Genomic DNA, 14,009 nt, shown 5'->3' with positions numbered 1-14,009 from the left:
AATGGCTTGACTGCGCGCCTTAACAGGACACTTGCAGTCATGTGTCAATAGACGTGGATGTCGAACATACAACGTGAAACGACATTTTACCTTATGTAACGCTCGCGTACACACGGCAACGCAAGAGACAACAGGAATGCCGCCATTCAGTCTCTTATACGGAAGAGCGGCCACAAGTACTAATACACTGCATTGCCGAGCGCAGCTGGCCAAGGAGGCAGCGAGGCCGTGGACTTACGGTTATCGTGCTTGCCTTCCACGTGAAGTGCCAGGGTTTGATTCCTTGGAGTTACTCGTGCTTTATTTATTCTTTCAGTTTAATGTTCTGGTGATTTCGAGAACATTGTTGTTTGTTCTAGGTCTGAATGTTCTACGGGTCGAACCTTCTACGCCGATTATTTCAGAAGCCTACGCGTGCACATAAGTGGCTTCGCGTGGCGAGCAAAAGTCAGTGTCGCCTCAGCTTTCGATCCGGCTTCGACGCCCGCGACGCTCTGTGGATATCTTTCCTTTTCCTTTTATTTTGGCCACAAGTTTGCCCCATTTAACGTTCAGTTTGCTCAGTCATTCGCCGCTCCATCACTTGTCATTCATGAGAATAACTAGTCAACTACTTTTCAGTCGTTGAGTAGTTCTCCGCCTCAGACAGCGTCCGACTCGTGTATGCAATGACCCGCTCTGCCCCGTCTCTCATTTGGACTTAGGGTGGCAAAGTCGGTCTAGCGTGTCGTCGATTCGGGGCCGAGCATGCACGTCCTTCTTTGTGATTCTGCTTAGCCTGCGATAATCAACGCGAAACCTGGGAATGCCATTTTTTTTTTCACAAGAACGACAGGCGAAGCTTAAGGGCTTTTCGGATGTTCAATAATGTCGTCGGAGAGCATCTCTTTGACTTGACGTTGAACGCCAAGTCCGGTGTTACTGGCGTCCGTGTGGATCTCTGTTTCAGCGAATTGATCGAAATGTCCAAGGATCGGGGGCGTCTTGAGTCTTCGTTTGAGCTCATCGAATGACCGCTGGTGTTGTTCTGTCCATTCAGACTTTACGGAGTCCTTCGTAAGGTGTGTCAGCGGGGCGGACAGCTTGGCGAAGTCCCGAACAAAGCGCCAGTAGTAGGCACAGAGTCCGAGAAATGTTCTCACGGATTTCTTCTCAGGCGGCGGAGTAAACGCAGCTACGGCGCGGAATTTCTCGGGGTCAAGGAAGATACCTTTGTTGTTCACATCGTGGCCAAGGAACTTTAGTTCTTCATAAGCGAACCGACACTTTGTTGGCCACGAGTGTCAGCAACGCAAGAAACCGCCGACGAAGCTGTCAGGACTTCTGCATCCAATATCTCTCCCGTCCAGGCCATTGTTTAATGCTGTTTTACGTGCGATGTAGCAATTGCAGTTATGCCAGCAGTTACGAAGGCATGGCTAGATTATTTTAAAGGATTTTCGGCATTCTAAAGGTTCATTGATTAGTTCTCACTTTTCTGTCAAATGGCTTCTAAGCTAAACACGAAAAAGATCGCCCGGAACCCCCTGTATACAGATGCGGGATGGCAGAGTGACGTAGTCGTTTCGAGAGTTGCGTTATTATCACGGGAGTGACTTGTCGGCGTAGGACAAGGACCACAGTCAGCTAGAATAACCAGTACGTGGACAGCCTCCTCTACCTCCATGTAACCTCATCAGACACGGGTGCCGCGAACTCTGCACTTGGGCAAACGCCGAGCACCCTTCGACTTATCGACTTGACACGAGGATCAGCCGAACGCTGACGTGGCACCCGTGTCAGTGTCTACCCTTGACCTCCCTGTTGTGACTTGAAAATGTGAGTGCACGTGATTTGATTATTTTAGGCGTTGTTGCATGGACACGTTGCCGAGATGATGACTAGCTGCGCAAAACCACTACGTCGCGTTTGTGTGCATTATTGTGGCCAGAAATTTCGGTGTTTTTTTCTTCCTCCAATTCCAAAATCGGGTGAAAAAAAATCAAAAACTTACCCATTACTACTTTAGAGCTCATTAGCATTTCGAAAATTTTTGACATGGTTTACACACTGTTCGTAAGTGCCGTCAATGTTGCATCATAAAACTAAATATCAAATAAGTTAAATACCAAGTTTTACTTAATTGGCCATCGTATCGTGATGGTTTTTCCTCATTAATTTCTATCGAAACACATATACATGATAAAAACGATTCCCGTGCAGCTCTCATTCATTTTTTTTTTGTTTGTTTGAATTAAATGTAAGCACCCTGTTAAGATAGGTTCAGTGTCTATCCAGGCTTTGAACTTTTACAGGTTTGTTTTAACAAAAGCCGTGTAAGCTACAATAGTGTTGTCCGCATAGGTGATCTATACGGTCAGAGGGGCAAAAATATGGGTGCATAATCGTCACATAGTAGGCTAAAACAGTGACAGTTGTTAGCTATATTTTTAATTATTGAAGTTAATGATACCGTTACAATAAAAAACGTGCGAAGCGTCATCAAAAACCACTAATCAGTAAATTTGAGAAAAATTTGGGGTGAGTGGTAAGCACGGTGATGCGCTAAATTTACTACTTGGGAACACGCGCCACTAAATTACAGTTAGCACGAAGAATAAAGGACAATTAGTGAAAAAAAAACTAAGTGCACAAGCGGGCTAGTAGTAGCCAGACTTGTACGTAGTTCAACTACTCTACTCAAGTTACTGTAGTTTAACTACTCTTCTGAGTAGTTTAGTAACTTTCAACTCGGTAATTGGCAGTTTGCTTTAATTATTTTTGAGTAACTTTTACTAAAGTTACAAATTACTTTCAAATTTAGTGGTTGTTTTGCCTATCAGCAAACATTTCTACACAAAAGAGATAGGATGTTCGAAGATCAGCTGATATTTGCAAAAGGGGGAAGCATGTGGCGTAGGAAGGGGGGGGGATAGAAAATTATTTGGAAAGTTCGATAGCCTCCAAAATTTTTACAAGCCGCCCCCCCCCCCCACTGCGACAACAGCGGGGAGCGAACAGACACGACGCAAGAGAGACCAAGTAACAGCGGGATTTGCGCCGAACACTGATGTTTTCTGTGTCCGGAAGCTAAAGGAGACTCGACCCTTTTGAAGAAAGGGCTGATCCACGCTTCTTCCCAACGTATAAACTCTCGCCCACTTTAGAAGGTACACACACTGCATCCTCACTCAAAGGAGGCAACAAAATGCAGCACCTGCTCTGAAACTCATCTTGTGGTCCCGTGGTTTGTGCTGTGCTCGAAGAATCGCGTGCTAAAGGGGAACGCAAAGATTTGCTTCTTTCGTTGCCTTTCGTTTCAAAACTCAGCATATGCAGATCTTCAATGATTCATAGATCGTTCTAGAAGCCTGTAGTAATTCCCCCAACGTTTTTGTATAAACAATAATAAACAATCAGTGTGGAGAGGTACTCTATGTACATGGTACTTAGAATACCACTGTTTAGAAAAATTTTACTTTGCTTGATGTAAATTTTCGGAACATGTACTTGTATTTTTCGAGGAAAGTAAAACTCCCGACTTCAATGTAAATTCCGCGAATTCGAAAATAAAAAATGGCGGTATCCTCGTGTGAAAACGCACTCCTTCGAGACGTCATCTGGTCATTTCTCTGAGTGAAGTAATGGCGGCTGTAAGACCGATGGAAGTACGTGCCTTTAAGTTGATTGTGTCAAATAGCTCGTCAGCGAAAGTAAAGCAACTACCCTGCGGCGACTTGGCTATATATTATATTTCCTGCCATTTCCATAAAACACTGATGCACCTCCGATTACCCCTGAAGCAATGCATACCTGTTAAAAAAATTGTTCGGGGAATGAAAGGGCATCTTGAAAGGGCATCATGAAAGATTGTATGAGAAGTGCTTGTCCTTCACCTTGAAATATATTGTATTTATATATGTTACTTCAAGTACATTGCACTCGGTGTACTTCTTATACTTTACTTGAAGTACATAACCCCTCATTTACTTTGTCCTTTACTTCAAATACTTTTTATATGTACTTTACGCAACACTGTAAACAAGCAAACACTGTCTAAAAAATCAAGCTCAGACAGTGCTAAACCTCAAAGTAGAAATGACACATTCGCAGTACATCATTGACCAAACAAACAAGAATGTACAAAACAATTAGGCACGCGGAAGCGGAACCAGCTATTATTGCATTTCTGTGAAAAAAAAAACAAAAAAACAACAAGCCGATTCATATTTGGCTAACACAATTTCGCTAGCGGATCAAAGCCTCTGTACTTTCTCTTTACCATAAAAAAACATATAAAAGTAACTTTAAACGTGACTTCTAAAGTAATTCACTACATTTTTACGGTAATTAGTAATTTTCTCAATTACTTCCTACTTGAGTAAGTTCTACTCTACTCAAATTACGTTTGATGTCAATACTCACTATCTCAACTTAATTACTTTTTTGAGTAACTTGTACATGTCTGGTGGTAGCTAATCATGTCATTCAACGCCTGAAACTGTAGTGCAGAAAAGGAAAATAAACAAATAAACTTTTAGTTGAAGGAACGGACATAGAGTTGTTCGCTTCTGTGTCTGTTCCTTTGAATAAAGATTTTTTTTTTCATTTTCTGCACGACAGTTTTAAGTACTAAACGACATGATAAAGGACACCTTGTAGAATGGACAGTACAAGAACTTATTAGGACAGGCGCAAGGCTAGTGTTGCGAAAACACTCGCACGCTTTTTCCGTCTGTTATCATCCGCGTTTTCGCGCCGCTAGCATTGTTGCAGGAGTTAGCACACCGACGTGCTCCCCACGCGCCCCAATTCTTTCTCACGTTTGCCGATATAGTGGTATTATATGACGATCATCAAGTTTGCATTTAAGGCCATATGTTTGTTTTTACTGTTTAAATAGTTAATTACCATATTTTAGTTATTTATCCGACTCATCGTGGTGGCTTCAGGAGGTTTTCAAGTGGTGTTAGCACGTTCATGGTTGTCTAAAATGTTCTCCAGTTTACATTCATCAACCGTAAATAGCTTAACTTGTGAGCTAAAGTTATGCAGTTGTCATTGTTGATCAGCATAAAAATCGGCGAAACTGGCCGATCGAAACAAAGATCACTCGCAGCTGTATTAAATAAATATTCTTATTCTTCACATAATTGTTTTCAGAAAAAGAAATGCTCGCGATGCCATTGAGGTACTACGGTGGCATACATTAAAACATGGTTTGAATCGATTTTTAGTGAATGCACGAATTCAATTTCCAAGTCTGCCAAGCGAAATGGGCCCAGTGAACTATGCGCAAGAATTCAGGCAAAACAATGGGGTGTACAGAATATCAAACTTCAACATTGTGCCTGGAGGTTTCAAGCGAGTTGGTTGTTCATGTTTGGTGGAACCAGTTGAACTTACGAAAAAATTCTAGATATTAAAACAATAAAAATACAATCTCTATAAATTTTTGGTGATTTCAGCTGGTTCCACTAAACCTGCAAGCGAGGTCAGGTGAGGCACATACATATACTTTAATATATGTTTCAAAAAATGTGAATTTGGTCACTGAAGCTCTGAACTGCCACCAAATATTCCACAAACTATCCGAACGATGGAGGTGTACGTGGGCAGGTACAGCAAGACAAAACACATGGCCCCTCTTTGTGACAATATGATTATGCGGTGGACATTTTTCTGTGCATGGAAGCGACCTTAGTGAAACAGGAGATACCCCTTTTAAGTGATTATTCGTGTAATGTTCTGTTTTTAAACTAGACAACTAATAAAACCGCTCACTTTATAGGGGAAAAACTCTAAATTGGAGACACTACGGCCCACTTCTAAAATTTGAGAGACAATGAAGCCGAGCAGAAATTTTGTTTTTTAATAACTGTCAGGCATATTTGTACGATGGGGAGCACACCTTTCATTAAAATATGCCAACTAAAATTATTCCAGAATTTATTTACTAACAATTTAGGTAATTGCCACTTCACAGACGTATCCTAAGCTGCATCGCAGTCGATAGAGTTATTCTACAAGAACGATTTCTTAATTTGTAGTGCTTTTATTTTCTCTTAGAAAACAATGAACCTGCCTACACAATGATAATTTATTTCCTTTGGGAAACATTTTATCAAGGGGTGTGAGTAGTACAGATCAACCAAACATTAAGGTATTGTAGTATTTTCTCGGGATTATAAGCAGAGAGGCATAAAGTATCCGTTATTTTATTAAGAATAGCAAAGCACAACAGCATCATTATGCCATTAAGCGATTGCGATGCCACCTGGCCCTACCAATATATCACGCAATAAATGGCGACATTAATGTTCGGAGGGCATAGGGATGTAACTTTTGTTTTAATTCGCGAAATTAGTAGTTTTTTTGTGAATAGGGCATGAATCATGGTTTCATTTCATCGATTATTATAATGGTGGAAAGCTTGACGTTGTTCCTAATTGTCCAAACATAACCCCAGTAACAACAATGGGAACACTGAGTCTTCTCGCCAGTGCAGTTTTGCGTTACAGCCAGTGGGAAGGTGTAAATGATGGCTGGGAGAGTAAAGGAGTCATTTTTAACCACCGCATTCCGAAGGTACCAACCTGATGGCAGCATCTTAGATACGAGTTATGGGGAAAAACTCTTTTTCCAGCATTAAGGAAAAAAGAATCGTCCTCGGCAGTGAGACCTTTCAAGCACGCGCCACTCACTGCGTGTCCTCAAAAACAAGCAAACACAATAGGCAACCGGAATGCAACATGCTCCCCAAGAATTTCGGTCGTTCGTTTTTTGGGTACCTTAGGTGAATCCTGTAAACGCAATCGAAAGCAAGGACTCGCCTCTTGTTTTGGGAGCGTACCATAGAGGACGCCGCAAGCCCAACTCTCGGGCGGCTCTGTTTTTTGCTTCGGAGGACGCTGTTAAAAGTCCCAGGAAGGTTGTTCTAATTTTTTGCAAGAACGTTGTTACGTGTTAAAATTTCACAAGGATAGTTAATCTACCACTGGAATATATGTTTGATGAAACTTCGCACTCGTTGTACGCAGGCGCTGATTTCTGCACCAGAATTTACAGCGAGTTTCACGATTTCTGGCACGTTACGTATTAGGTCAATGTGCTCATTCCCTTTCCTTGCCTTGCATGATAGCTGCTTCAACAGTGCTGCCTTTGTGCTTTATGAGCTTTACCCGGCCAAAGCGCCTCGGAAATTCGACAACAAAAAATGGTTTCCATTTCCAATAACCAGAGTCGTCGAGGGTCACGATAAGTACACGTAAGCAATGGAGTTTCATTTTTGTTTGCCGATGGCACTAACTTTTATCTAAACCTTGGTAACATACTTCAAGCGTTATAAATACTTAATGAAATAGATCACGCTGATTTTATAAAAATAAATGGAAAGCAACAAAAAGAATAAAGACAGGACAAGGCATCATCGCAAGGCATCATCGCAACCGGCGTGGCAGAATTTACGGTGTTTATTCTTGCTCTATCTGTGTTCCTTTTGTTGCTTTCAGTTTCTTACTGAATTGAACAGCACTACGTCGGATATTCTATAATTGAATTTCATATAGAGTTATGAAAACACATAAAGGAATGCGCAAATTGATTTCGCCAAATTATGCCTCTGTCAGCCGAATTATTTACCTTTCATTGCCATGACAGTAGCTGTGATCAACGTAATAGAACGCCGTATAATCGAGTATAGCTGTAATTTGATGCCATATGTTCGACTATTTGTAAAATTGAGTTAAAGAGGGTAATCCTAAAATTACGAAATTGGTTACATTAATATTTGAAACATTATTACAGGCAAGTTCAGTTTAGCACGCCATTACTTTTCATCCGTTCAAGTTTGTTTTTGTTTTTACAAAATTTAATATTTGGCAAAAGAAAACTGACGCGGCATGGCCGGAAAGAGGCGAACAAAATATAAATTTATTTAGCCAAAAGAAACATGATAACATCAGAACCAGGTCGCCGCCGCTCATGGGTTCGCGCCTTCGTGCCAACAATTGCGACTACTTCAATCGGGAGGAACGCTGCTTATGGCTGTGCAGTACCGCCCCTAATTTCCTCGGAGACACTGTATGAATTATTAAGAAAATTAGACCTGAGACAATCTGTTGTGTACATTTAGGTATGCGGTCATGTTGTTTTTAAGTCATTTGGTATGCGGACGTTTTGGTAAGCTTTTATTTTGTCACCTGGTTTTACGGGCGCGTATATTATTCTTTGAAATTCAATTATAACGCAAATACTTCTTCTAGGCTAGAAGTGTTCTTGATGGGTCTAGGACAGTTCGTCGAAAGCCCATTTGTTGACAGACAACTGGTAGATAGACAATTCGTTGGATCGGGCAATTCACCCCAGGCGAATTCGTCGAACGGGAAATATGTCGAAGCGGCCGGCCTTTTCGAAAAAAAATGTTCGTCGAAAGAGCCACAACAAAGTTGGAGTGATATGCTTTTGAGCCTAGAAGGAAATCTCTTCACGATTCGCCGACTTTCCAATGCAAACATGATTATCGACATTGACAAGAGCGGCGATTTACAAACATAAACTGCTTCCACGGTGTAGCCTTGTTGTAAATTCGTGACTAAATCACGTCGCTAAGAGATTATGTAGGTCAAAAAGAATAATTTCAAGTGAGCGTTTTCTAGTTTTCGTACGAGTCTTGTCTTTACGAAGTTGTAAAAAAAAATAATTGCGAAAACAGGTTTTAGTACCTTCTTGCGATAGCCGTGCCTTGGAGGTTGTTCGCCAACGTAGACTTGCAGACTTTTTTGCTGGCAAATTCAGTACGCCCTGGTGGCTGTACCAACAGGAAGGTGGTGTTGGATGTGCGCCTGCACGCGTATACCAAGTGTACGTATAACCATCCAGGATCAGAAGATTAGCCCTTCCTCGGTATTTCCAAATTGCATGATCATAGAGTCGGGTGAACGTCTTCACGCAGAGCCCGACTTTTATCATTTTGACCGACCCAAATTTTCACGATTCATTACCGGACCCTTGTAAATCCTGAGAACTGAATTCGTCGTCCTTTGTTTTTTTTTGGCAAAAAGGGTCCCATTGTAAGGCCTCAACGTCCCCGGGAAACTCTAGACATCCTGTGCAAGTCTTTTTGACCGTTCGACCTATAGTTCGACGAAAAGGAACTTTCGCCCCATTCTCCGTTCTGCAAATTGGCCCTGAGCGAATTGCCCTATTCGACGAATTGTCCTTCTTCGAGTTGTCCGTCTACCAATGGGCTTTCGGCAAATCGGCCGGATTCAGTTCTGGATATGGTCTAAATTTCTGCCCTAAATTTCACATATGGCGTTCTTCGGTAGGCGCCGGATCAGGCATACCATTAGAGGTTCTCGTCATGTTTCGCAGTCTTTCTTTTCGGGGCAAACATTTTGTACACTTTGATTTAGGTGTACAGCCAAGCTCTGGCTTACATTTTAGGTTCTGTGTTGGGGAGCTTAATTTTTTAACTATTTTTTTACTTTCTGTGAGCTCTGCCAGGCGAACCACGTGCATCAACATGTCTCTTTTCAGCGAGAACCTCGCCATTGCCGCGCTATACGTTTACACAAACGTTTGCGCTTCTAAACTTGTTATTCACCTATGAATATGCAAAAGTGCTGCACGGTGCCAGACATTAATCCGGCAGGGCGTACTCTGCTCGCGTAACTACTTCCAACAGCCGACGTCTGTGAACCCGGGCGCGAAGTGCAGTAGCAAATTTCAACACCCAGGAATTCATCTCACGAGACAAGGCTATGCTACTGCCGCACCTCGGACCCCTAGATATTGGTGCAGGCTTGTGGAAGAGCTGTAAAACCGGATAAAATGAGTTGATTTTCTTTACGACGCGTATACATTACTGAATCTAATTCAGTTCCACCCTTTTTTTTTGTAAAAACTTTTCTGTAAAAAAAAAAGTAAAACTTAAAACTTAATCGATTCAGTAAAACCGGACAAAAGCTGACCCGGTTTTCCACAGACCCGGACAAAAGCTCACCTCATTTTTTTTTTTGCTACCCCGGCGAAGCACGGGATGGGATAAAGGGAGGACGGGATGAACATTGCACCATTTGTAGGAGAACTGGCATCCCATCTCATAAAAAGTGTCGGCAGATTTATTTATTTATTCATAAAAATACCTTAAAGGTCCTTCTGGGAAGGACATTACATAAGGGGGGGGGGATAAGTACATCACATATATCACACAAAAATAATAAATAAAAAACATGCAAAGCAGTGCAAATATATAAAACATCGTAAATCAAGCAACAAAAATAATATCTTCCACAGTATTGCCAACATAAAAGAAATCGTGTCATACAATGCCTAAATGGCTGCTGATAAGCCAACGAAAGCTATCAGGGTTAATCTCGGTGACGATGCGCTCTGTTAGATCACTCCATCACACTGCTGTTTTGGGAAAGAAGGAATACAAAAAAGAAGTGCGGCAGGTGAAACGGTCAATCTTACATGAGTGACTAAGATGAGGTGTAACGAAATGCGACTGATTTAGGGTGCGTTGGTTAAGAGATGGTGCATAGTAAAAGGCATAAGCAAGAAAGCTTGCGTCTTAAGGCCAGTTCTGGAAGGTCGGCTTTCTGTTTTAATAAGGTGAGGCTGGAATGTCGAGAATATTCAGAAGAAATAAAGCGCGCGATATGGTTTTGAAAGGCTTCTATTTCAGTGATCAAATATGCTTGGTGAGGATCCCAGATGCTCGATGCGTACTCACGTTTCGGCCGAATCAATGAAAGGTATGCAGTTTTCTTTAAGTGAGGAGGAGCACAACGAAGTGTATGCCATAAAAGACAGAAAAGCAACATTTTGGGACCAAAATTTAGGTCACTAAAACTGAGTGGAGCTGATAAGATAAAGCTTGCTTGACTCAAGGTATGCCAGAGCACCCCTATGCCACGCCCAAGAAACTTCGCGAACCAAAGTTTTTGAACTCAAAGAGCGACCGAGGCAGCGAGGTCACCCTTCGGTGACCTTCTTGGGGTTCAAGGGTTCAGAGGTTTAGGGTAATATTTGAAGTGAATAGCTGGGGAAATTAAATTCTTTCCGTCTTTGAGTGTCGTAAATGTATTTGGAATCAACGATTATCTCAGGGTGTTGTGAAAGGGAAACTGAAGCAAAACTGTAATATACAAACCATTGAGTTGCGATTTTTTGCAAAAAATATTTTGAAGGAACGGGAGTTGGGCCTTTTGGACAAGTACAAGACAGATGACCAATTTAGAAAGCTGTGCAGGATTTTGGATAGGCTGTCGTTCCTTCCACCACATATTGTGCACGAAGGACTAACCTATATCAGGGAAACGTCAACCGGTGACATCGGCGACCTGCTGGACTACCTTCATTGCCCGTATGTCAACGGCCCCTTCCGTTAAGTTTCTGCCCCTTCAGCGGCGGCACCGAGAGCGAACACTTCCCTCTGCCTGACTGTGCGCCGACGACAGCCGGAGTTTCCCCCGGAACGGTAGAATATGTACGACGCCACTCTTCAAGATAAAGACCGGAGGAACAACACCTGCAAAGGATGGAATGCCGGGTTCCAGAAGCTTGTCGGCCACACCTATCCAAGCATCTAGAGGCTGACTGAATGCCTACAGGAAAATCAGGCGCTCGTTGCCACGCCATTGACTCACGGCCGGAGAGGTGAACCCCTCAGAGAAGCGGGTGGAAGAAACCACTCTGCGCCTGCAGAATCGCCTGAAAAATATATTCCAGGGGTTCCAGGTACACCCAGATCTACAAAGACTTCTGGAGCTAGTAAGGAACTGCATTCGCTTCCATCCAATCGATAAATAAACTTGTTTCTAGTCTAATTAAGAACTATGCGCCTGCAAGATTTAATTTATCGTTGCCTTTTCGTGTCGCACGCATGCACCTAAGTTGTCCACACTCGTGTTAAGACAAACATGAACATTTCTCCCGGTGAGTTTTTGTCCGGATCTGTGAAAAAATGGGTGAGCTTTTGTCCGGGATTCGGATATATCATCAGTGCGTGTTCAGGGACACAGATGAGGGGAGCACAGACAGCAGAAGGCTATTTAAGGACATCCGCGTACACATCGGAAAGGGGGCCTCGGTTCGCATTGCGGGCAGATGCGTCACTACCAATGCGCCACGACTCTAAAAACTTTCGTGGGTCCCACCTTTGTTCTCGCACCATGGTTACCGCGCTCTGAAAATGAAAGTTGTGACCTGTTTTCTAGCAGTAACCCTTTATACTCGTTTTCATCTCAATCAAAAAGGAAGTTTTGAGCATTGGTCATACTCCGCGCGAAGTATAGTTTTTACAACAAAAGGTTAGGGCACAAACGAGCTGGTGGTGGTTAAAGATTTGACTAAAACCCCGAGACTGAGACGTACCTTCTCGTCCCAGTCCCGGGAGTTTTAGTCAAAAGTGCTTACAAGACGTGGTTATCGGAGGAGGAATCGAAAGTTTTAGCGTTTGAGACGTGCACGTCATGATGAGATAACATATATCTACTCTAAAATGCTCCTACATATAGTTTAACTCTACAAATAAAGGGGAAAATCGGTAATGCTCCGCGAGGAGCCGGACTTTTTGTTACTGCGGTTCTTTAGGTGAAGGCGGAAATAGTTCAGTTCTTGACCTCGTTGCATGTGCGGCCTTTTACAAGTCCCTCTTGTCATTTTTGCGGCGGGTGTTTCGTTTCCGGCCCGTCTCACCGATGAAGGATGAGTCACATTCCTGGCAGGCCACTTTATACACCACACCACACTGGGACACTGGAGGGGTTGAATTCTTTGGTTTTAAAATGAGGTCACGCAGCTTGAGGTGGGTCTTGAAAGCTGTTCGTATGCCTAGGGGGAGGAGGGCACGGCGAATAGATTCCGAGCCAACCTCTCACGAATGGAATGACTACAACACAACTTCGTAGTTATCTGTGTTTTCACTCCTGCCTCGGCGCATCTGTTTCCACGTGTTTTCAATAAATCTTCCTGGGTAGCCACGTTTCAAGGGGATTCAACAACAACTGCATTTTCAGATGTGCGTAATTCCGCGTTTGAGAGGATGTATACAGATCGGTTCATTAAGGTCTGTTCAACACACCGCTTATGTTCCAAAAGGTGGTGAGACTCAAAACGTTACCGTAGTCGCATTGCTTGCGGTACACAGTTGTTTATACGAGACCGCCGTCAATTCGGCGAACAGTTAAAACCTACAAAGTTAGCGCGTTGTTATGCTCTACTTTTCATGTGATTTGAACAGACAGTTCATTGCTGTACAAAGGTAAGTAGAAGTCATTCACACGATATCGGTTAAAAATAAGAAAGGTGCCATCTACGAAATGCTGGTAGGATGTAACTGGGCATATATTTATTTGAAACGCCATTTCTTCCGTTACTTGACACGCGGTTTAACAGCGATTATATATATATATATATATATATATATATATATATATATATATATATATATATATATATAGAGAGAGAGAGAGAGAGAGAGAGAGAGAGAGGCATGTTGGCTTGGAGGCCGAAGGCCTAGATAACAGATGCAAGGGGGCGGTAGAAAACAAACCAGGAGGATTTTATTCGACGTTTCCACCTGAGGCAGGTCTTCATGAGGAATAGGGTTACAAGAAAAATGTCGTTCTATTTATACAGTTTTCAGAAGGGAGAGAGTACGCATACAACGAAAGTGCATAGGGAGAACAGATAAGAAGTACACCACTTAGAATCTCACACAAAAGGAGATAAGGGATGAGCGCTAAGACGGAAGCAACCGCACAAAGTCAAAAAAAAAAAAAGCAAAGACGAAGGTAGGTGACTAACCAAATGACACTTCGCGATTTTTCCCCTTCTTTCCTTTTTGCGCGCACAGAACACAAAGTGAGGGACGAAATCTAAGGCGGGGGAAGCTGCACACGGAGGTCGCCGAATAAATAAGGTGACACATCAAAAGTGGTAGGAACTACGGAAATACAGGATGTACGGGAACTAAACAACACAACAAAAGAACGAAAACGCACTGTCCAGTTCTAGCC

The 14,009-nt window shown here is 42.6% G+C and overlaps 1 protein-coding gene across 1 annotated transcript in view; it reads left to right on the top strand.

Moving 5' to 3' along the window:
- Positions 1-14,009, top strand: part of LOC115318729 (lysosomal acid phosphatase-like) — a 118,658-nt gene that overhangs the window by 44,162 nt on the left and 60,487 nt on the right. The window contains exon 3 of the mRNA XM_040221932.1: positions 7,121-7,246. Coding sequence (XP_040077866.1) covers positions 7,121-7,246 — 126 coding nt within the window. The remainder of the gene's footprint in view (positions 1-7,120; positions 7,247-14,009) is intronic.

The sequence above is a fragment of the Ixodes scapularis genome, unplaced genomic scaffold, assembly GCF_016920785.2.
Source record: "Ixodes scapularis isolate PalLabHiFi unplaced genomic scaffold, ASM1692078v2 PGA_scaffold2__306_contigs__length_199485367, whole genome shotgun sequence".
Taxonomy (NCBI): Eukaryota; Metazoa; Arthropoda; class Arachnida; order Ixodida; family Ixodidae; genus Ixodes; species Ixodes scapularis.
This window is presented reverse-complemented; position numbering and strand designations above follow the sequence as displayed.